At 53.1% G+C, this 20,734-nt stretch overlaps 1 protein-coding gene across 4 annotated transcripts; it reads right to left on the reverse strand.

Annotated features, from left to right (window-relative positions):
• Positions 1–117: 117 nt before the first annotated feature.
• CDIP1 (cell death inducing p53 target 1) lies at positions 118–20,420 on the reverse strand. Of its 4 annotated transcripts, none has more exons than XM_068206586.1 (6): positions 20,346–20,420; positions 3,344–3,442; positions 2,669–2,767; positions 2,202–2,348; positions 1,657–1,918; positions 118–1,403 (listed from the first exon to the last, which is right to left on the reverse strand). In XM_068206586.1, the coding sequence occupies exons 3-6, from the start codon at positions 2,751–2,753 to the stop codon at positions 1,292–1,294; spliced, it is 606 nt and encodes a 201-aa protein (XP_068062687.1). In that variant the 5' UTR covers positions 2,754–2,767; positions 3,344–3,442; positions 20,346–20,420; the 3' UTR covers positions 118–1,291. The 4 variants fall into 4 exon arrangements, with proteins under 4 accessions (XP_068062687.1, XP_068062684.1, XP_068062686.1 ...); XM_068206583.1 differs by having other exon boundaries at positions 1,657–1,921; positions 20,346–20,413; XM_068206585.1 differs by having other exon boundaries at positions 1,657–1,921; positions 20,342–20,364.
• Between the last annotated feature and the right edge of the window lie 314 nt (positions 20,421–20,734).

The raw sequence follows: 20,734 nt of genomic DNA on the forward strand, positions 1-20,734 counted from the left end.
CTCCTCCTCCCGTGCTTGGTGCCACTGTACCCCCACCCTGCCCTCATCCTCAGCTCCCCTGCAGGCAGATCTGCTGTGAATTTTCAGCAGGAAAGAAGAAAAAGATGCACACAAGTTCAGGGTCTGTTATTTATTTACATAAAAACACTGACTAGTGCCACAGTTCCACCCCTGAGCAAACAGCAGCTGCCTGTGCAGGTCAGGCTGTGTTTGCACACCTGTGTACTGAGAGACCCCCCCACTTTGCTCTGGGAGCTGCAGGGCAGGGGAGGGAGAAGCAGCCCTGAGAGGCTGAACTTGGCTCCCAGGTCCTCTTGCCCCTGCTGTGGGAGTGCTGCTGGCAGCTCCTGTCGCTGCCTGCTTGCCCCTGCCTTCTGCCTCAGGTGAGTGAGCTAAAAATACCCCCTACACCACATGCAAGGAGGACCCTACAGACCCTGCCAGGCCCAGGACGGCTCTGGAGCTGCAGCCTGGTAACAAACTCCTCTACTCTACGTGCCGGACAGCCAGGACATGCCGGGTGTGGTTTTGGCTCTCAGGTTGCCAGGGGGGCCAGGGCTGCTTGGGGCTGTCCCTGCCCCCAGAGCCGCGGCGGGGCTGGGAGGAGGCGCATGCAGCTGGAGTGGCCACGGGCAGGACGGAGGTGCTGGTAAGGGCGCAGTGCTGCTGCCGGGCCCCTCTCCATGCTTAGAGGCAGCTCTGCCTCCCCTCGGGAAGGGGCTTTGCCATGGGGCTGGAGGGGGCCATGAACCACACAGAAACCTGGTGTGTGGCACTGCCCTGTCTCCTTGTCACTGAGCCCCTTCCTGAAAGTGCCACAAAGGCTGTGCTGCATCCCCTGAGGGCACCATGGGCTGCTTGGGTCCCCTCCTGGGCTCTCACCCCAACACATCCCTGCAGCCAGGCACCCTCTGCTCTGTGGGACTGGGGTGGGCACCTCCAGCAGCTGCTGCTCTTCCCAGGGTTGCTCCAGGTGAGAGGGGCCTCGTTCACAGCCTGGAGCGTAATGGGGTGCAGAGCGATGCCCCCCACTCCTGTGCACTGCAGGGCAGCTCCCACACAGCATCTGGGGCCTGGGCCCACCTCCCCTGTGCACCAGTGTCACCAATCCAACTATTCCCAGTGAGGAGCAGAGCCGGGGGCAGTGGTGGCAGCTCTGCGTGGGAGGGAGCCGGGGATCACACATACACACCACCGGCGGGAAGCGAGGGGCGATGCACACGCGGGGACGGACGGATGGACGGACCGCAGCGGGACGGGCCGGTGGGGTTCCCGTGGCTCCCGGGCGCCGTTAGCACATGCGCTTGTACGTGTAGATGTAGGCCTTGCAGTTGGGACACGTGTGTGTCACATCCTTGAAGTCATCGAACAGGCAGGGGATCAGGCAGCAGCAGAGATCACACCTGGAGCACAGGGACAGGCAGAAACGCTGAGCTAGGGCAGTCCCTGGGCATGGGGTTCTCTCGGGGCCACGGGCAAGAGATGTGAGTAACTGTAGGGGTTGTCACCCCAGGAACCCCTCTGCTGCTCCAGTGCCACCTCTGTGCCACGATCCTCACCGTGCCAAACGGCTCAGCCAAGGCCAGCAGCACTGGGGCTACCCCGGACCAGGCTGAGCACTCAACACAAAGTCCCAGCTCTGCCTGTAGCACCTACCCCACAAAGCAGCAGAAGAAGCCAAGAAGGAAGCTCATGAGCCCAATCTCATAGGAGATCTTGGTGGTGATGGCTTGCTGGCAGTGGGGACACACCGTCTGCACGGGGGCACCCTGGAAGATCTCTCCCTGCAGCACTGTGACCGTGGTGGCGGCTCCCGGAGGGACGAGCACTGTGGCCGTGTGGCCAGCAGGAGATGGGTAGGGGCCTGGGGCAGGGTAGTAGCCCATGGGGGGGTGAGGGCCTGGGGGTGGGTAGTATCCTGCTGTGAATGAGAAACACAAACAAGTGAGCACCTTCGTGCATGGCAGGAGAGGCCAGATCCTTTTTGGGGAGGCGCCCACCCTGCTGCAACACCACCCTTTTGAGTACAGACTTGGGGCCAGCCCTGCTACAGGCACTGTGCCCCCCACCGCATCCCAAGGAACCTTGCTGCAAGCTCCAAATGGCAGCCCAAGCCCCCTCTTGTGTCCCCCCCGGTCCCCAGGAAACTCGTGCTGCTGCCGATCCTCACCCCCTGTCTCCCAACCCCTTGCAGGACTCACCTGGTGGCACGTAGGGCCCGGAGCCATCCGTGGGCATGTGGGGGGGCATGAACCCCGGCTGTGAGGGTGGCTCATATGGGGGGGGTCCGAACTCAGGAGGGGGGATAGGAACCCCCTGGGGCTGTCCCACCACTGGGGTGACACCCTCTGAAAGGAAACATAGTCAGCAGCCAAGGAGGCAGGGAAGGGAGGCAAGAGGTGGAGGGCAACCCCTTAAGCCGCATCCTCCTCTGGGCCATAAAAAACCCAAATCCACCCCACAGCAGGGAGCAGTGCCAGGCTTTGAGCTGGGAGCGCTTCCTGCTCTTGTCATTGCCCCTAGGACCCCTCCTGCTTCCCCAAGGGTGACATGGGGACAGAGGCAGCCAGGCATTGCAGCACCCTTCCCAGCGTGCTGTGAGGAGAGGCCACAGCCAGGGCAGTGGCGGGGAACCCACACTTCCTCGGGTCCTGTCACCCCCCAGTACCTGGTGCAGAGGGGGGGCCGTGCTTCTCTTCTATCAGCGGTGCCGAGGGGCCCCCCGGGTAGGGTGGGGGTGGGTCGTTGGACATTGCTCCAGGCAGCCCTGCAGGGACAGAAGCCTTTAGGTGACACCAGCCCTTGGTGCCACGGGCACATGGAGCTGGCGTGCTGCTTGGGATGGAGGTGACAGGTAAGAGAGGAGAACAGGGCTGGTGCCACCACGGCAGCAGCCTCAGCTTCCCCCCCAGGCAGAACCAGGGGTATGGCCCCAAAGCTGGACAGGCTCTGACCAGGCAGCAACTCCAGGGTGTAAAATCTTCCTGCCAGCTCCATGGGGCTTCCCTGCAAAGCCCACCTGGTGCACAGCAGCTCGTCAGGGCAGCTCTGGACTGCGAGGCCACACGCCAGGGCAGTGCTGGGCTGGAATGTGCTGTGCCAAGACTTGGCTGCATCGCTGGGGTACCAAAGGTGGGCAGGAGCCGCCCACAGCCCCCCACCTCCACCCTCAGTGACACAGTGCTGTGCCCTGAGGGATGGCAGGACCCCCACCCTGAGCCTGAAGCGCAAACTCTGGGACAGAGGGTGGAAACCCACAGAGCATTTCTAAATAAATCCAGTGAGTTAAGGTAAGACCAGATTTAACAGCTGGAGCTGTTATTTTACATGGGGAGGAATTTACCTGTCCTCTTCCCTGCAGCAACAGCTCAGAGGCCTTGACAGCTGAGAGAAGCAGCTCCTGTGAGCAGTGTAGTTTGGAAGGCAGCTTCTTGCACTGGGTCTGTGTAAAAGGAGACAGCAAGTGAATGACAGAGATGGAGAGGAAGCACAGCTGCAGCATTGTCCTGGCTGCCACACCAAACCCCTTCTCTCCCCCAGGCCGGAGCCTCCCCATGTGCCCCCTCAACGGCAGGCATGAGGCTCTGCGTCCTTGGCACGTGGCAAAGCCCACTGACACGCTCTGAGATCCAAGGAAGTGCAACAACATCAAGAAACATGATTTCCCCATTTCCAGTGGCTCAGTTATAGCTGGGAGGATGTGACTAAATTGGGAAGTACAAGTGAGAGGCTGCTCACTCAGTGCTTGGGACAGTTGCCATCAGGCATGGGACAGGGTGACATTGCTGTCAGAGCCCAGGGCGCAGTGCTGGGAGCTCCAGCCTTCACCCCAACAGGCCAGGAGCAAATGTGACCCTGCTTGTCCCGTTTGCAGGCACCAGTGCCACGTGCTGGGCAGCCAGCCCAGAGCACGCCGACCTCCCCAGCACGGCACAGCCTGCGCAGGCACCAGGCCAGGCAGCCAGGGCTGCCCCAGCCCTGCATTGCAGGTGTGCCCACAGAGGTGCCCATGGGGCTCAGCCACCTCCACCTGCAGCTGAAGGGTCAAGCAGAGCCAAAGACTTGGCAAGCAAGGCGGGAAGACCCATCCTCCCTCACCTGCATGGCTTTGCTTTATTCTACTCCTTTTTTCCTAGTTCACGCTCCCTGCCACCCAGCAGCCTCCTGCAAGGTAGCAGGAAATTTAATCAGTCCCTGGAGGAGCACCATCACTGGTTGCTGCTCATGAAGGAGCACACTGATCCCCCCAGGAGCTGAGCAGATTCCTGACAGGCACAGGGTCTCCCCAGGATGTCCATATTTCCTGACTAGAATTTCTCCCCCAAGGTCTGGAGTTGCAGCCACACAGCTTCAAAGAGTAACACTGGGGCAGCTGGGGGTCATCTTCCTCCTGCTTCTCCCTCCAGTTTCTTCCTTAAGAGCCCAGGCAAGCAGAGTTGCCATGGCACAGAGCATTTCCAGGCACACTGTAGAGCCTGCCTTCTCCTTCAGTGACCTACAAAGCTCAAACTGGGCCGTGCTCCTTTTAGCTCAGTGGGGATGTGAAGAAAAGGAGGATTTATTCTTCTCAAAGTAGCCAAGCCTGCGCATCCAGGAACCTCATACCTTCCTGTCCCCATGCCTGCAGGGGTTCTGGATGAGCTCAGCCCAACCAGAGCATCCCAGAGTCCTTACATGGGGACACCAGCCTGCCAGGGAGCATTCCTTCCCTCACAGGCTAACTGCGCCCACAGCTTTTCTAACATAATAGTTCTCCTCCCATTCCTGCTCAGATGATGCTTTCCCATAATAATATTTCAACACTCCCCAGCCTCACTCCCCCCATCAAAGCAGCTGGCAAGAAAAGGCAGGAGAGGAGGAGTCCTCCACCAGCCACTCCACCAACATCCATCAGATGAAGCAACAGCCCCAGGGAGAGCCAGCCAGTAATGCTGCCACCCTGCCCAGGAGGGTGCCAGCCCTGGGTCCCAGAGCCACACGTGCCCTGGGATGAAGGAAGCTGTGGGATGCAGGGCCCTTCTGCTTGTTCTTGGCAGGCTCAGTAGCTCCTAATGCAATATTCTGCTTATTAAGAGAGATCTGTAAAGAGCAAGATGTTGGCTGTGTGCCCTTCCCAGGAGGAAAAGAAAGCCTGTTGCTTTTAAGCCTCTTAGATGCTGTTTCTCTCCTGTGCTTTCTTTCATCTTAATGTGAGCAGCACAAAACCCGGCCCAGTTCTGATGGAGAGCTCTATGGGCTACCAGAGGACACTCAGCTTCCCCCTGGCACTGGGCAGGAGCTACCCCAGGCCATTCCTCACCACCCTGGCACTGACAACCCTGCAGTATTCCAAAATTACCAGGTTTAAGGTCAAGAGCTGATGGAATCACCAATGTCTTATGCAGGTCCTTTGGAGCAAGGACACATTGCAAGCTCCTGAGACTCCAAAGGAGATGGTTATCATAGCAGGATGGAGAGAGGAGATGCTATTTCCAGCTACAAATGCAGATTAGCTCTTCTCAACTGCAAGAACAGCTTTTACTGGTTTCCTCTGCAAATTAACTACAGAGGATAAATCCACTATGGAACCACAATCATCACAATCAGTTAAACACAGAAGACAGGCAAAGGACCCCTGTGTCCCCCAGGGAATCGATATTTGCTAAAGAAAATGAAAAAGAAAAGATTCCCATTAGCCTGCAGGGGCACAGCACTGTGACAGACACAACCAGGACAGCACAGCTCCATCACAGCCTCCACGCAGAAAGGGCTTGGCCCACCCTGGCTATGGCCTTCAATCCGTGTGTCCTCCCCTGGCTCTGTGCTCCCTGATCTCATTCCAGGCAGCTTTTGGGTCAGAAGATCGCAAAAGATTTTTAGGTCCCCTGTTCAGATCAGAGGGTAACTCTCAGCCCCAAGAGGTCTGTCTGAGGCTTCTCACACAGCCGAAGCGCCGTGGGGCAGCACCCAGCCCTGCCTGTGGAAACACAACGCTTTCTAATCCACTGCTTCCTGTGCTCAGCAGCCCCTGCCCAGCTAATGAGGGATTGTAGAATCCCAGAACGGTTTGGTTTGAAAGGACCTTAAAGCCCATCTCATTACAACATCCTGCCATGGGCACGGACACCTTCCACTGTCCCAGGCTGCTCCATGCCCTGTCCAGCCTGGCCTTGGACATTTCCAGGGATCCAGGGGCAGCCACAGCTTCTTTGGGCAACCTGTGCTGGGGCTGACCACCCTCCCAGGGAAGAATTTCTTCCCACTTTCCAATCTAACCCTGTCCTCTGTCAGGGTGAAGCCATTCCCCCTTGTCCTGTCATTCCAGGCCCTTGTCCAGAGGGCATCAATCAATACCCCAAAGCCCCAGGTTCCCATTACTGACATGTTCAAAACTGATAGAAAGCAACTTCCAGCAGTGATGAGAGGAACTGATGTGTCAGGGTCCAGCAATCCCATACTGGCTGTATTTCCCTCTGTTACATCACTGCAGAAACAGTTTGGGATTCAAACATGACAAGAGGAATGGTCTGCACATCCCACCTGCTTTCCAAACAGATAAAGTGGGCATCACTCATCAAAACAACTGGTGTGCAGTGGGACCAGGGAATATTGTGCCACCAGAACATAAAATAGATGCCACAAAGAGGATGGACACAGATAATTCAGATTTGGTCTGCTCATGCCATTCTTCCCCAGCAGCAGCTGTTTGTGCTTCAAGCTGCCTCCTCACAGATGAAATCTCCACGGGTGAGACAAACCTGGCGAGGGCAGAGCAGATGCTGGCAGGTCCAACTCACGTGTGAGCCCTGATGGTGCAGCGCTGGCCCCAGCAGCTCTGAGTCAGCCTCACAGCATCACTGAGATGCATCCCACAGCTGAAACAGCCTGTGCTGTCCTTGCTCCTGCTGCACTTGTAACTCAGATGCACAGCAATTCCGCTTTGCTTCCTCCATGGGAGCAGTGGCTCCCTGAGACAGGAAGCAGCATTTGTTCATACTCAGCCACGTTCGGTGACGTTGACGCTTCAAAAGCTGCTGCTGCACATTTTTGGAGCTCTTCCTCCATTAAAAAAAAAAAAATCTGATATTTGAAAAAAGAAAAAAACACACTAAAATTAATGAATAAATAAGAGAAAAATATACGAGCACTTTCAGCTTCACTGCACATCAAAGAGATGCAGATTCCAGCTCCCAGGCTTTTGGAAATACAGCTTTAAAAGCCAAGAGTCCTGAAGATGCTGGGCCACCACTGAGCCCAGCATCCTTCCTTTAGAGATAAGAACAGCATTGTGGCCAAAACCATCCCAGTCTTCCTGGCCCTGGGAAAGATACCTGTGTGCCACAGGTTATGTGCTTCAGAAACTGGGAAATACTGAGACTAGGAAGGCACAAAAAGGCCACTCAGATGCTGGCAAAATGTCATTCGAGCCAAAGTCTGTTACTCTTCAAAAGGAGCTTTAGGGGCAGCAAGGAGGGGGAACTGAGCAGGGTGTGCTGAGGGGGACAGAGCCATACCCTGACTGTGGCAATCCCAATCCCAATCCCAATCCCAATCCCCCTTCTCTACAATGGCATTTCTGAACAGCACCTCCAAACCCAGCCTAGAGCTGCATGTTCCCTGTGTTACAACTGTGCCCAGAGCTCACAGGGCTCTGCCCTCTGTCTGTGCTGTGCCCGGAGCTCACAGGGCTCTGCCCTCTGCCTGTGCTGTGCCTGGAGCTCACAGGGCTCTGCCCTCTGCCTGTGCTGTGCCCGGAGCTCACCGGGCTCTGCCCTCTGCCTGTGCTGTGCCCGGAGCTCACAGGGCTCTGCCCTCTGCCTGTGCTGTGCCCGGAGCTCACCGGGCTCTGCCCTCTGCCTGTGCTGTGCCCGGAGCTCACAGGGCTCTGCCCTCTGCCTGTGCTGTGCCCGGAGCTCACAGGGCTCTGCCCTCTGCCTGTGCTGTGCCCGGAGCTCACAGGGCTCTGCCCTCTGCCTGTGCTGTGCCCGGAGCTCACAGGGCTCTGCCCTCTGCCTGTGCTGTGCCCGGAGCTCACAGGGCTCTGCCCTCTGCCTGTGCTGTGCCCACTGGCACAGTGTGCAGGGATGGAGCTCAGCTCCCACCACGCGCAATCCCACCGGACAGCTCTTACCTCCAAAGGACAGACAGCATAAATCTCTGCTGAACAAGCACTATCAGTGGTTATTTCTGCCTGGTTTTTATGCAGAACATCACAATTATGTTTTCCTGCAAACAAGCCGAAGCTCCCCCTCAGCTTTGCCTATTCCCATGCGCAGTTGCTGCCCCCAGCCTGCACACCACCTCCCCAGAACCAGGAGGGGAGGAATAAACAGCACAGAGTGCTTCAGCCTCCTTCAGAGAGAAGGATGTCCTGGCAATCCCTGACCATGTACCGGCTCCTTTATCCACTGTTAACCTTGGCAGCACCTCCTCAACTCCTCATCCTGGTCACGGCCAAGGCAGCAAGAGGGCGCATGCCTGCAACGCTCTGCAAGGCGCCGATGGAAATAGAAACCCAAGAGAAGGACTGAAGGAAAGGTCTGTTCTTTTTCTAAGCAACTCAGCTGCGTTTTCCCAAGTCCAAGTCACTGCCAGGGAGCACAAACCCACTGTTTGGGAACAGCCAGGCTGCTCCCAGAACAGCAGATTCCTTCCACACTTCTGCACTAAGATTTCAGCTGCAGAAAACTGCTTCTTCCAGGAGGGTCAGGCTGCTCCTTCAGTACAGGCACAGAAAGGTCAGCTGGCGAGGCAGGCCAGCAGCTCTCCTTTAAAAACACAGGAATACTGGAGAAGAAGGTTTTTCATCATTTGATCCAGGTATGTCAGACAGCCAAAGCTCCCTGCTCTGCTCTCGACTACGTGAATCCCCAGAGGAGCTTTCCCATTGCAGTCATTTACCTGAGGACCTTGAACATATCGTTTGACCTTCTGTGTGCCACCGTCACCCAGCAGACAAATCACCTCAGAGCAGGATCCTCGCTGGTAGCCAGGTGCTGTATCCAAAGCAAGATTTCTCAGGGCATTAAATCCAAAGCATAATCAGATAATCTCCACAGCACAGCCCCAGCTCAGCTGTCCTTGGCCAGAGATTCAAATTACCACTTCCAGCAGCTCCTCTGCATGGATATCAGGAAAACCAGACACAAAATCCTCCCTGTTTAAGACAAGGAGGCTTCATCTACAACTCCCACAAAGGGTTACGTGCGGGAGGAGTGCCTGCAGGACCTGCTGCCGCCTCTGGGATTCTCTCCAGTGCTGTTCCCTCTGGATCGGCTGACCAAGCGCTCTTGGCTCTTCACACTGGGGCTGCAGAAACATCCTTGCCAGGACCTGCTTAACCTGAATATTTAAAGAAAAACCGGCCAAAATGAAAAGAACAAACTGGGGTAGCTCGTTCTCTCTGCTGTTGGCTCCTAAGACGTGGCACATGGCTGTGGGAAGCATCACGAGCTGGCAAGAGCTCACGCTGACATCCAGGAGCCAGGAGGGGCTGCAAGGGAGGAGGGGTCACAATCCCACACTTCAAAACTGGACCCCAGTTCTTCCACGTGTCAGGACACTGGGGAAAGCTGAGGTATGGACAGAGCACTCTGCGCCACCAGGGAATCTGAATTTGGCCCCCAAAAGCCAGTTCTGTGAACATGGAGCAAGCAGGGAGCACACAGCAGGGAGGCTGCCCCACAGGCTGCCACTGTCCCACCCAGGTGGTGCTCACTGTTCAGACCCTTCCAGCACGTGTCCTGGCTGCACGGGAGAAGACAGGCTGCAAAACACCAGGTGTGCTCATGGATGTGATTAAAGTAACATTAAAGATAAATCTGAGCTCCTCTGCATCCTACCAATGTGCTCCAGAGAGATGAGAAAAGGAGGGTGCTGCAAGCCAAATCCCTGGGGAAGCAGACAGCTTTTCCATGAGACTTTCACTGCAGTTCACAAAGAATCCAAGCTAACACTTGATAACATCCATGGGAAAGCATCCAGTGATAGCAGCTGCTGTTGCCTCCAGTCCTCTGTATCTACTTAATTTCCCCCCTGAGAGGATACATCCTGCATTACATCATCCCTTTGATATCTGTTAATAATGGTGATAACACAACCTGCCAGAATCTCAAGCAACATCTACTCCAACAGTGTGTTTTAATGTAGCATGAAACACAACTGTGCCAACAAGAATAGCTGTTCATTTAAACAAGCAAACAAAAATACCCCAGGCTCAAGAAGCTTAACAGCAAGCAGAAGTCTCAGGAGGTCGGGAGAAGATCCACAGCTCTTAAGCACAGTCACAGATCCGAGCTCACCTCTGAGGGCAGCCCAGAACAGAGGCTTAAGGATGAGTTAGGAAGGGATCAAAGGCAGAGTTGTCAGTCCCTCCCACTCCCAGCACTCATGGTTTTGGAGACTGGGCAGCCTGGACGTTCTCCATGGAGAACCCCAAGTCATTCCCAGTCACCAAGTACTGCTCTTCAGTTACCTACACAAAAAATCATCTCCTGCTGTCAGCATCTGCTGCCTCCCATCTGGGGGAGACCAGCACAGAGAAGGTGAATATACAATGGGTACCCACTATGTCTCACAGCAAACCCCAGGGTTTTATAGATTCCCTTTCCAACATCAAATTAAAAATATTTTCTTTCTCTAAACACTCACTCTTTCATTTCTCCCTCCTTCTATAGAATTTTTTTGAGAGAAAGTCAAATTACACAGCTACATCATTGCTGAATCAAACTGAGTATGTGTGACGTCCGTTAAATGACACAGAGAGCTCCAAGGGAGGAGGAAATTAGAATCAGAGATGATCAGCAGTTCTGCATTTCAGTTTCAGAATTAATCAGAGCGCAGGAGCATATCCAGAATTCCCTTGCAGATTTTGCAACACAATGAAATACTTTTGAATACATTGGTGGTGATTCCAGATCCATTTTCAAGTGCTGTACAAAACATATGCCACGGCACTGATGTATCCTTACCCAAGGAGAGCAGCAGCTTGCTGTAGCACTGGCTCCAGTCTCCAGCATGAGCATTTCCCGTGCTCACAGATCCCCTGCCTCGGTGCCAGAGAAGCTGCTGACATTCAGATTTAACTGGTACAATGTCACCTTGCACTTTTTTTTGAGGACTAGTGCGAAGTGCTCTGTGTCACTCGATTTTATGTAAGGCCAAGGCTCACTCTTTGCAAAGGAGTGTGGTTTGGGGTTCAGCAGGATCTTGTGTGTAAGGTCTAAGATCTCTCCCGAGTCCCACTGCCAGCAAGGAGCATCCACACACATCCCAAGATGTGCACTGGAGGAACTCTTCCATGCTGAGGCCATTTGTGTTACCACACTCACTTCCTTGCTCCCAGTTCCAGACTGGGACCAGACTGGAGTTGCCCAGGGCCACCAGCATGGGGCTGGATTGTGCCATGGCACTGGCACTGCCCTGCTCCCAAGCCCATCTCATTTGGACTGCTCAAAGGCGGATGACAATGTCCCAGAGGGGAAAACCCTTGGATTTATCAACAGCCACTGAGTGTGCCCAGTGCTGGGCACCCCCAAGTTACACAGAGCTCCTGCCATCCCCAATTCTTCCTCCAGTTCCCACCAGACTTGGCTAGTCCACATTGACTTCCACGTCCAGTAAAGTAATTTTTACTCCTCCACGACTGTGTTTTCAGTTTGCAGCACCAGTTCCTGCCGAGTCCTTCATAACCCCTTCCCCAAAGCTCCTACTGAAAATCTAGGCCAGAGCTGGACTCCAAGCAGCCCTAACACACAGAACAATCCTCCCCAGGTCCCTGCTCTGGGCTCTTCCAAACCCTTCCTCTGTCACAACAACACCTCACTGCCTTGCTGCTCCACGAAAAGCATCGCTGGTCAGAGGGTTTGGAGCAGTCCTGAGGCAGGGTCACTGCTCCCACAGCAGAGGATGGAACAGGGAAGATTCAAGCCCATAAAAGCAGGATGCCCTCAGGGCAGGTAAACAGCTCAGCTGCTCAAATCCTCTCCTGAGCCTGAGGAAGACAGAGCAGCTGCCACAGTTAGACACTAAACCTGCTGGGAACTGTTTTCTCTCACATCAGAACAGCTCAGCAGGCAGCTCCAAACTGAGCTCCCACCAAGCTAAACCATCCTGAATCATGGCAAGGAGAGTCTGAAAGGCTAAATTAACACCCCCTGTGGCAGCCACGAACTCTGGGGGAAACCTCTGCTCCCAAAACACAAATATGCTCCAGACGACATCTCTGTGGAAGATCTGCAGCAAGCGCAGCAAAAGAGCTGATATTTAACACCAGGAAAGGGTCTCTAGTCCCTGCTTGCTCAAAGACTACGTGAAGATTTTGGAGGAGCTGAGTGGTCCCAGCAGTGCAGGTGGGAAGGACAAGTTGAGGCTTCAGCACAGGCCCAGCCTCCTGCAGCACTTCCTGATATAGCACAAAGGAGAATAAAGGCATTTAGTTAATTAGGAGACAAACCAAAGATGCCTCTAAGAAAAGGGCAGCATGCACACACCAGCAGCAGCTTTTTATCCAGTGCTCAGCTAAAAACATAAGCCCAAAAGAGTGGGCAGCAGCCAAAATCCCATCCCCACTGCACTCCATATTCCAGGCTTTATCCTCCCTTCCAACACAGGGATCCAGCTCCCCTTCTGCCGTGAGCTGGGTGACTGGCACCCCTGAGCACCTCAAAAGCATCCCAGGTTGGAGTCACTGCAGCAGGGCTACAGCTTTGGCTCTAGTCCATCACTTCCTGCCAAGATGGAGCTGCACTGAATCCCACAGGTTCCTTTCCCTCCTTTTAAAAGGAAATACTTTAAAATTAAATGCTTTAAAAGGAAATGCTTCTCATTTGGAGAAATAATCAATAAAATCTAACAGGCTGCTTTTCATTCATACCCAGCCAGAAATGTAATCTCCTGTTAACAGCACAGCCCTGAACACATCATTTATCTGCTGCGGGTACCAGCACGCGCAGATTTTACAGCTGTACAGAGTGGGGCTGCCTGCATCACAACGACTAATTTATTCTCAGAAAGGCTAATTTAATCTGGCAGTGAATGTTCTCAAAGCCTCCTCACACAGAGCAGCTTTTCTCTTGGTTGGCTTAACAACAATACAGCATATCCAAAAACGTGGAGGGATGCTAAGGAAGAACACTGCCCCTGTGTTTTGAGCCCTCTAGTCTTGAGAAATTTCTCTTGGTAACTACAGGCTTTGAGGAAACATAGAGTCCTTCTGGTTTTTCAAAAAGCCTACTGTATTTTCAAGGCAAATATACAACAGTTTAGGCTATTTCCCCCTCACATACAACTGTGTCTTGACAGAAAGAGCTGGGCTCTTAATAAAACTAAAACCCAGCAAAGGTTGTTCAATATTAGACAACTCATTCACTTCCAACTGCACATCAAGAGCAGCAGCCAGCACACCTGGACTGGGGGTGCTCCCTGCCACAGCAGGTGACTTTCCCCAGCCCACACTACAGAGGAATAAACTTCAGAACAAATCCAAAAGCTTTTTGTTTAAAAAGGCTGGGTAACTGCACCATGAAGTGTTTCAGAAAGAGCATCCTTTAGCTTCCTAGTCTCTGCCATCTGCAGGGGGGCAATAAATAAGCCATCAGAAAGTTTTTTTTTTATTCATAGTTTTTAAATTCTAGGTGGTATTTTCCCTTTGCTTGTGACAGTACACACAAAGGCAGCGTGTACCCACAGCCAGGCTGAGCCACCTGACCCTCCATGGACGTGGCACCACGTGCTGGTCCTCACCTGGATCTACCCCTTGCCCAGGAGATCACTGGAGAGCCAAGCACAGCTCCTTGGAGTCAGAGGGGCCACACCAAGGCAGACTGAAGCTTTACAATACACAGAGCTGTAGCAGTCCAACCCTCCATGCTCAGGATTGTCACCACCATCCTGCTGGGAAAGAAAAGCTGCTGCTGTGCAAGCCTGCATCATGTCTAAGAGGGCTCCTGTGCTACAAGGGCAAAAACGTGCCCCAGATGATATCCAACAATTTAGGACAATCCAGTAATGTGGGAAAAATGCAAAAATCAGAGGGAAGCAGAACATTTACGCAGGCCACAGAAGAAATAGAGAAGAAAACAACACAACACTCCCCTTGTTCCTATGTCAGGAATTGCTGTCCCAAGAATAGCCTATTCAGAAACCAGGAAACTCAGAGAGCAGCAGGGAAAGGCTGAGTCATGGCCATTTGGAAAAAAAAAGAAACAACCCACAACAAACCAACCCAAAAAGGAAGGAGAAAAACCATGGGATAGCAGTTGTTCTGGGTCTTGGAGATATGAACGAGTCAATCCTGAACATATTACTCAATCTTTATTTTCAAAAGCTCTGCAAACAAATGGCACTGCTATAAAATGCAGCTGACCCTCCCTCTGCTTGTGGGAAGCAAATTGTTGTACCAGGAAAAGTTCCTGGTGCTTCCCAGCACCAGCCCCTGGCTGCCAGGACACAAATTGCTCCCAGTTTGTGCCCTGATTTTTGTTCCTCTGCAGCATTAGCATCCAAAAGATTTACAGGCTGGGCGAGTGCTTTCCCTTTGGAAAAGCAAATCCATCTCAGGGATGCTATTAGCAGAGAGCGAGGAGCCATTTCCCTTCCCCACAGTGGAAGGGCACTGGAGTGGAGGTAAAACATGACTTGGATGGGCTTCCCACAACTCTCTGAACAGATGAGCCAAAGCCAAGTGCTCCCATCTCACATCCAGCCTCAGCACAGTCTGCCTGGCCCCAGCAAAAGTCTTTCCACACAACGATTTTTGTTCTGTGACCTAAATCAAATCAATTGTACAATAATTCTCCCCAGGATAGTAATCTTCTTCACTCACCCATCATCTGAGAGATTACACCTGCTCTCCAGCTGTGGGGCTCTGGGAGGAAGAGATTTCTGAGCAATGAGGGGCTTATTTTTCATACAATTCCTTGATGATCCCTCACAAATCAGGGAAGGGGGGCATCTGTCTTTTCAGTCAAGCAGCTATGCTTCGAAACATATCTGGAAAACATCTTTTAATTAATTTTATCTTGCCCTGTGAGGTACTGTCAAATTGAAGTTGCAAAGGTAGGAAGTGGGAAGCCCCTCAGAGCTGCTGCCTGTGAGGAGTGGGTCCCCACAGGACAAAGCCTGCTGTCCCCAGCCTGTGCCAGATCACCTGTGCTCAGGTGTAACTGCTCACCTCTTCCCAGCTCTGGCAATGGCTGGGAAAACCACAAGCCCTCCAGATGTAGGCCCAGCCTTGACACAAATTCCAGAATGACAGCTCAAGGAAACTGTCCCAAAGCAAAAAGGCTCTCATGGTTCAAACTGTGAGTGAAATTCATTTCTCTGCAAAATGCAATGAGCAAAGAAAGATGAAACACAGCTACAGCATGGGCTGATGTGCATGAATCACAGTAAGGTGTGATGGATGGAATTTAGGATTGCAAGACAGAATGCAAGATGGAACAGTAAATGTGTAAGCTTAAAGCAGAATACTTCTTCCAAAAACATCTTCCAAAACTGTTAACAGGGAGCCAGGCTGTTAGTGCAAGGTAGGGAAAATTTTTCCTTCTAAATGCAGAGACTGGGTACCAAAGAAGGTTCAGGAACATGCACAGGATGCTGTTCAGGACAGTGGGACCCCCATCTCAGCACAAATGCTTTATCCTAACGATGTCTCGAGTTTTAGCTTTTATACTTTTCACATTCTGTACTGCTTTAGTGTGTATTTCTGAGCTTCACATGAGGGGATGGTGAGCTCTCTGCACAGAGCAGGGAGACAAAACAATTCCTTCTCCAGCTGGAGACCAAGGACAAATGATCCAAATCTCAGGCCCAAGAGCACAAACAACGTGGGCTGGAGAGAGAAAAACAAGCAGGATGGGACTGCATGGGCTAAAGCTGGAATGGGACAATGAACTCCAATGTGCAAATGGAGCAGAACTTACAAAAATGAGAGACCCTGTGAGCAGTCGTGCATTTTGTGACCATTTTGGTTCATCTTGGGTGCAGCCCTGGCTGGGCTCTTGTGCTGCCCAAGGTGGATCCATGGAGGCCTTTTAATAAATCCCTGCTTTGTTCTTTAGCTCTGTCCAGCCTCTGTTCTAGGTCAGCCTTCACAGGGCATCACTAAAATCTATAGTAGAACTGGGTAGTAGTCCATTTTCTTGTGTATAAAGGAGGCAAAGGATAGAACTATTACTAATGCACAGTAACCTTAATAATCACAGTAAAAATGAAATATATTAATTTGCACAGAAAGCCCCAGGTCAGCTCTTCATTCCCTGATGATCTCAGGTTCCATCATGCCAAGTGCTACAAAGTCAAACATGCACTGCCAGCACCTGCTCTGCACAGTTCCTAAGATGTTAATCACATTGCCACCTTTTGGAGCTATTAATTTTGTTTTCTTACCCTAAATGCAGGCCTGCTAAGAGGGCCCAGAGTAAAGACAGCTGCAATGAAGTGCCTCACGTGGAGATGTGCAGCATGCAGCACTTTGCTCCTGCCTCCATCCTCCACCCAGACTGAGGACCAGAACAGGGTTGCTCTCAAACAGCTGTTTCTCACCACCACAAATACACAAATTTAAGACTGAAGCCACAAGGCAGCTCAGAACGAAGGGGCCCAAAGCAAAACTGTAGCAGCAGCCCAGAGTCTCTCTGAGCATTTCACACCAGAAATAAAATTTGAGCTCCCCCTTCCTCAGAGACTTTATTCTGGTGAGAAAATTGATTGTGGTTTCCTATGGCAGCTGCTCCAATTGCATTCCCTTTGATCAGAGAGGAGACAGGTTCTGTGCAGAGCATGTAAAGATCTGACACTGCTCATGAAAGTGCTTCTCTCCAGCTGTGAGATGGATACCCAGTGCTGTTTGGGAACAGCAGGAAAACACCAAGTTAACATCACATCCCAAGGCAGAAGTTGCTCATTGTGTGTTTTTTGAAGGAAAAAGTGTACACAGACCTGTGTGTTTGCACACTTGTGTGCTCAGATGCCTTGCTCTGATACCTTCAGGAGAGTTGATTGGCTCCAGGCTGGAGTCTTTGCCTGCATAAGAGCTGCAAAATGAGGTTGTGGAAGAAAAACCAACCAAAAACCTCCAGCATCTGCAGAACTACTAAAGTTCCCACTACAAACCATTATTGTTCTTGTATCACGGAAAAGGGAAGAGTAGTGCACAATTCAAGTCCTTTTAAGACATCACTGACTGCTGCTAAGAGCCACCAGGCACATCAGCATCTATTTGTTGTTTCCTGATTCTCCTGCACACCCTGTGTTCAGCACCTTTGCGTGGCCCACTCTGGGAGAACACCTTCTGAGAAGCTGGCACACCTGTCTAGAAGCCCAGTCCTGCTGCCTTTGTCGTTATTTTAATCTCCAGATTATGCAAATGCTATTTATTGCCTCTCTGGCTCACCTGGCAGCCACCAGCCTTTCCTGGAAAGGTACAGGAAAACTGTCATATGGTACAGAGCCCTGCTAAGACTGGCAGGAGTGAAGCACCAGCCCCACTGCAGACCCCACAAAACACACTAGTTTAAAAAATTTAGTTTCTTTCAATCCAGTATAGTCTCTCCTGATTAAAACAGTCACAAGAAATCAAATGTAGGGCTTTACAATGTACCACAAACATAGAACACTGAATTTCATACTATTCTTCACAAGCAGAAAATAAGTCTTGGATCAGAGCAGATAGTAACTTGTTTGTGTATTTCCTTCCAAAACCACTCATCCTCATACTGGAAGATCAACACCATCCTTTAAACACATGCATTTATCTGCTAAATTCACAGTTGAAAGGGAAAAAATATATTATTTTACCTAATAAATTGACTTTCGTCCCTTCTTTGGCTGTGTTAGTGAGTAAGACTGGCAATGGCAACACTTCTGCAGGTGCCAACATCGTGACAAGGACACAAACTCCCCCCCCAAAACAGAGATGTTATGGACAGGCTTTAGTCTAGGCTCTGCCTGAACATCCCTCAGCTACAGGAGCACCTTAGCTGTGCTCCCAGGATGTGTTTGCCACCTGTGCTTCGTCCAGAAGGAAAGCAGTGCCCATTGTGGCTTCCCAGGCACAGAAAGAGCTGATTTGGAAATGACCTTCACAAACATTCTCATAAACCAACACCAGGTGCTGAGGGAGACATTCTCTCTCCCTTGGTAACTGCAGCTGAGACAGAGCAGAACAGGAACACACGGAAGTGAGTTTCACAACTGAATTTGAGGTGAAAGACCTGTTGAGGGAACACAAGAAGCTCAGCACGGTCTTCTGTCTTATTAGGAAGGGTTCTGAAATCAGAGAAGCTCCCTGAGTGTGACCTGTCCCCGTCACACCTGTGGCAGGATGTTCTGGTACTCGGTAGGAACACACACGTCCCATTCCCAGCACCAGCCTGAGTCAGCCCTGAGCGCACACGGCCACCGCAGCTCCTCCAGCCCTGTGAGAGCAGCTGGGCAGGCCTGACCATGTTTGCTCCGCTTGGCATTGCTCAGGGACATCTGGGGACACTGCTCCATCCCCCCACCCTTGTCACAGCCATGAAGTCACCGCCTGCCTGCCTCCAAGCAGGAATTAGCACCTCACGTAACAGCTGAGGAGAACAGAGCAGGTACATGGCTAAACACTTCCAGGGATTTCCCGGGGCACATGGATGTCACCGCAACATTGAGACAGAGAAGCCTTTGGGAGAGGGAAGTTTGCAGCCTGTGCTTCCACACGAGTTTGTTTAGCTCCTGAACATGAATGAATGACATACTGTGGTTATATGCCACGCTATGTCTGCGTAATACTCACTGTAGTTTTCCCTGCTGCCTTCTCTGGTCGCACTCTGAAATCAGCAGGGCCCCTGCTGAAATTAAAGCCCCTTTTTAAGTACTTTGACTGAATAGAACAAACAGGAGGCTCTTGTGCATATTCCCAAAGAGCTTCTCAGAGAGTTCTACATACAGCCCAAATCCCCTAGAATTACAATTTAAAACATTTCTACTTAAAACCATTGTGCCTGACCTCATCTCTACCACCTGGTATTTTAGGCTCAGCCTAGAACGTGACAACTGCCAGTCCCCTCCCCAGTTCTCACTGGTGCAAGGAGACCACCTCAGAGCAGTTTTCAGGCCAAGGGGCACAAACCTACCCTTGCAGGGACCTGGAGAAGTTTAACCTTGAGCATGGCTCGTGGAGGATCCAGAGGACACTGCCATGGCAGCATCCTTCCCAGCCTGCAAGTTTCCACTCCTCTACACAGCCCTGGAGCTCTCCCCAAGATCCCAGCCTCATTCCTCTGTTTAGCAGCAACCACCACCACCCCCTGTACTTCTTCTAAAGCAACCAAACACTGTCTTACAGCTGCTACCCTCTGCCTTTCCAGTCCCCTTGAGAGGAAGAACCCAGATCTCACCATTTTAATGGTTAAAAACCCCACAACTTCCCACTAATCTTATTCCTTGGTGTTTGTCGCTGTGCCACACTATGTCTTAACTGAAGGATCTCTCTTCATTTCACACTGCCAATGTGCCAAAATCATCCTCACCATCATCATTTCTCTTCCTGCTTGTCAAGACATCTCAGCTTCTTTCGGCTCCTCTAAAATGGGCTCATCATCCCTGACCACCGGGCGAGCTAGTCTCTCCCGAGCAGGGATAACTGGAAACACACACACTGGTTCCTAGGCCTGCTTCCCTGCTCTCCCGGGATCTGTCCGGGTCGCACTCGCTCCTCTCTCAGCTGTGCCCTCCCTGCAGCCCCCGCCGTCCTCCCCCGGCCGGGCAGCAGCGCTCGCCTTACACCGGGAAGTCTTCCCAAGTACACGACCTCGCTTCCCACCCGATTAAATTTCATCCCAGCCCTCCCGTCCCAACCCTTGCCGGCACCGCTGAGGGCACAGAGCTGAAGCTTTGTAAGGTTTTAGCGGTACCCTGCGACACTGGGTCAGCGCTAAAGGCCCGTCCGAGGCCAGGGCTGCGTCCCGCTGCTCTCCGGGCCCATGTCCCCACCCAGCCGTACCTCCCCGGCTCCGCAGCGAACGCTCCAGCCACGGCCGAGCACCGAGCCCTTCCCTCGGCCTGCTTCCTCCTCACGGAGTTAACCAGGGCTTGATTTCCATCCCTTTTCTTCCCAAGAGCGTACTGCTGGCCTTCTCCTGCCTGTGTCCCCGTCTGCGCTCAGTGTCCTCCCGTGCTCGGTGTCCCCCCCATGCCTGGTGTCCCCCCCCGGTGCTTGGTGTCACCGCCGGTTCTCAGTGTCTCCCTCCGCTATGTCCAGCCGGCCCCGCCGCTCGGAGGCCGCCGCGGCCTGTCCGGGGCTGAGGGGGTCCGGGCCGCCTTCCCCCCGCGGCCCCCGGGTCCCGCCGGTCCCGCACCGATTCCCACCGCCCACAGGCACCTACCGGCTCCCGGCGGCGGCTCCGGCACCTGGCGGCGGCGGGCGGGGCGGGCCGGACTGGGCGGGCGGTGCCGCGGCGGGGCGGGCCCGGGCCGCGCTGGGCCAGCCGGGGGCCGGGCCCGGCCGGGCCGAGCCCGCTCCCGCTGCGCTGGGCAGCAGCAGCAGGTTTGGGCTGGAAGGGCCCTCTGCTGTGGGCAGGGACACCTTCCACCACACCAGGCTGCTCCAAGCCCCGTCCAGCCTGGCCTTGGGCACTGCCAGGGATCCAGGGGCAGCCACAGCTGCTCTGGGCACCCTGTGCCAGGGCCTGCCCACCCTCCCAGGCAAGAGTTTCTTCTATATAACCTTAATTTCCCCTCTTGCAGTTCGAAGCCATTCCCCCTTGTTCTGTCA

The sequence above is a fragment of the Anomalospiza imberbis genome, chromosome 16 (genome assembly GCF_031753505.1).
Source record: "Anomalospiza imberbis isolate Cuckoo-Finch-1a 21T00152 chromosome 16, ASM3175350v1, whole genome shotgun sequence".
NCBI lineage: Eukaryota > Metazoa > Chordata > Aves > Passeriformes > Viduidae > Anomalospiza > Anomalospiza imberbis.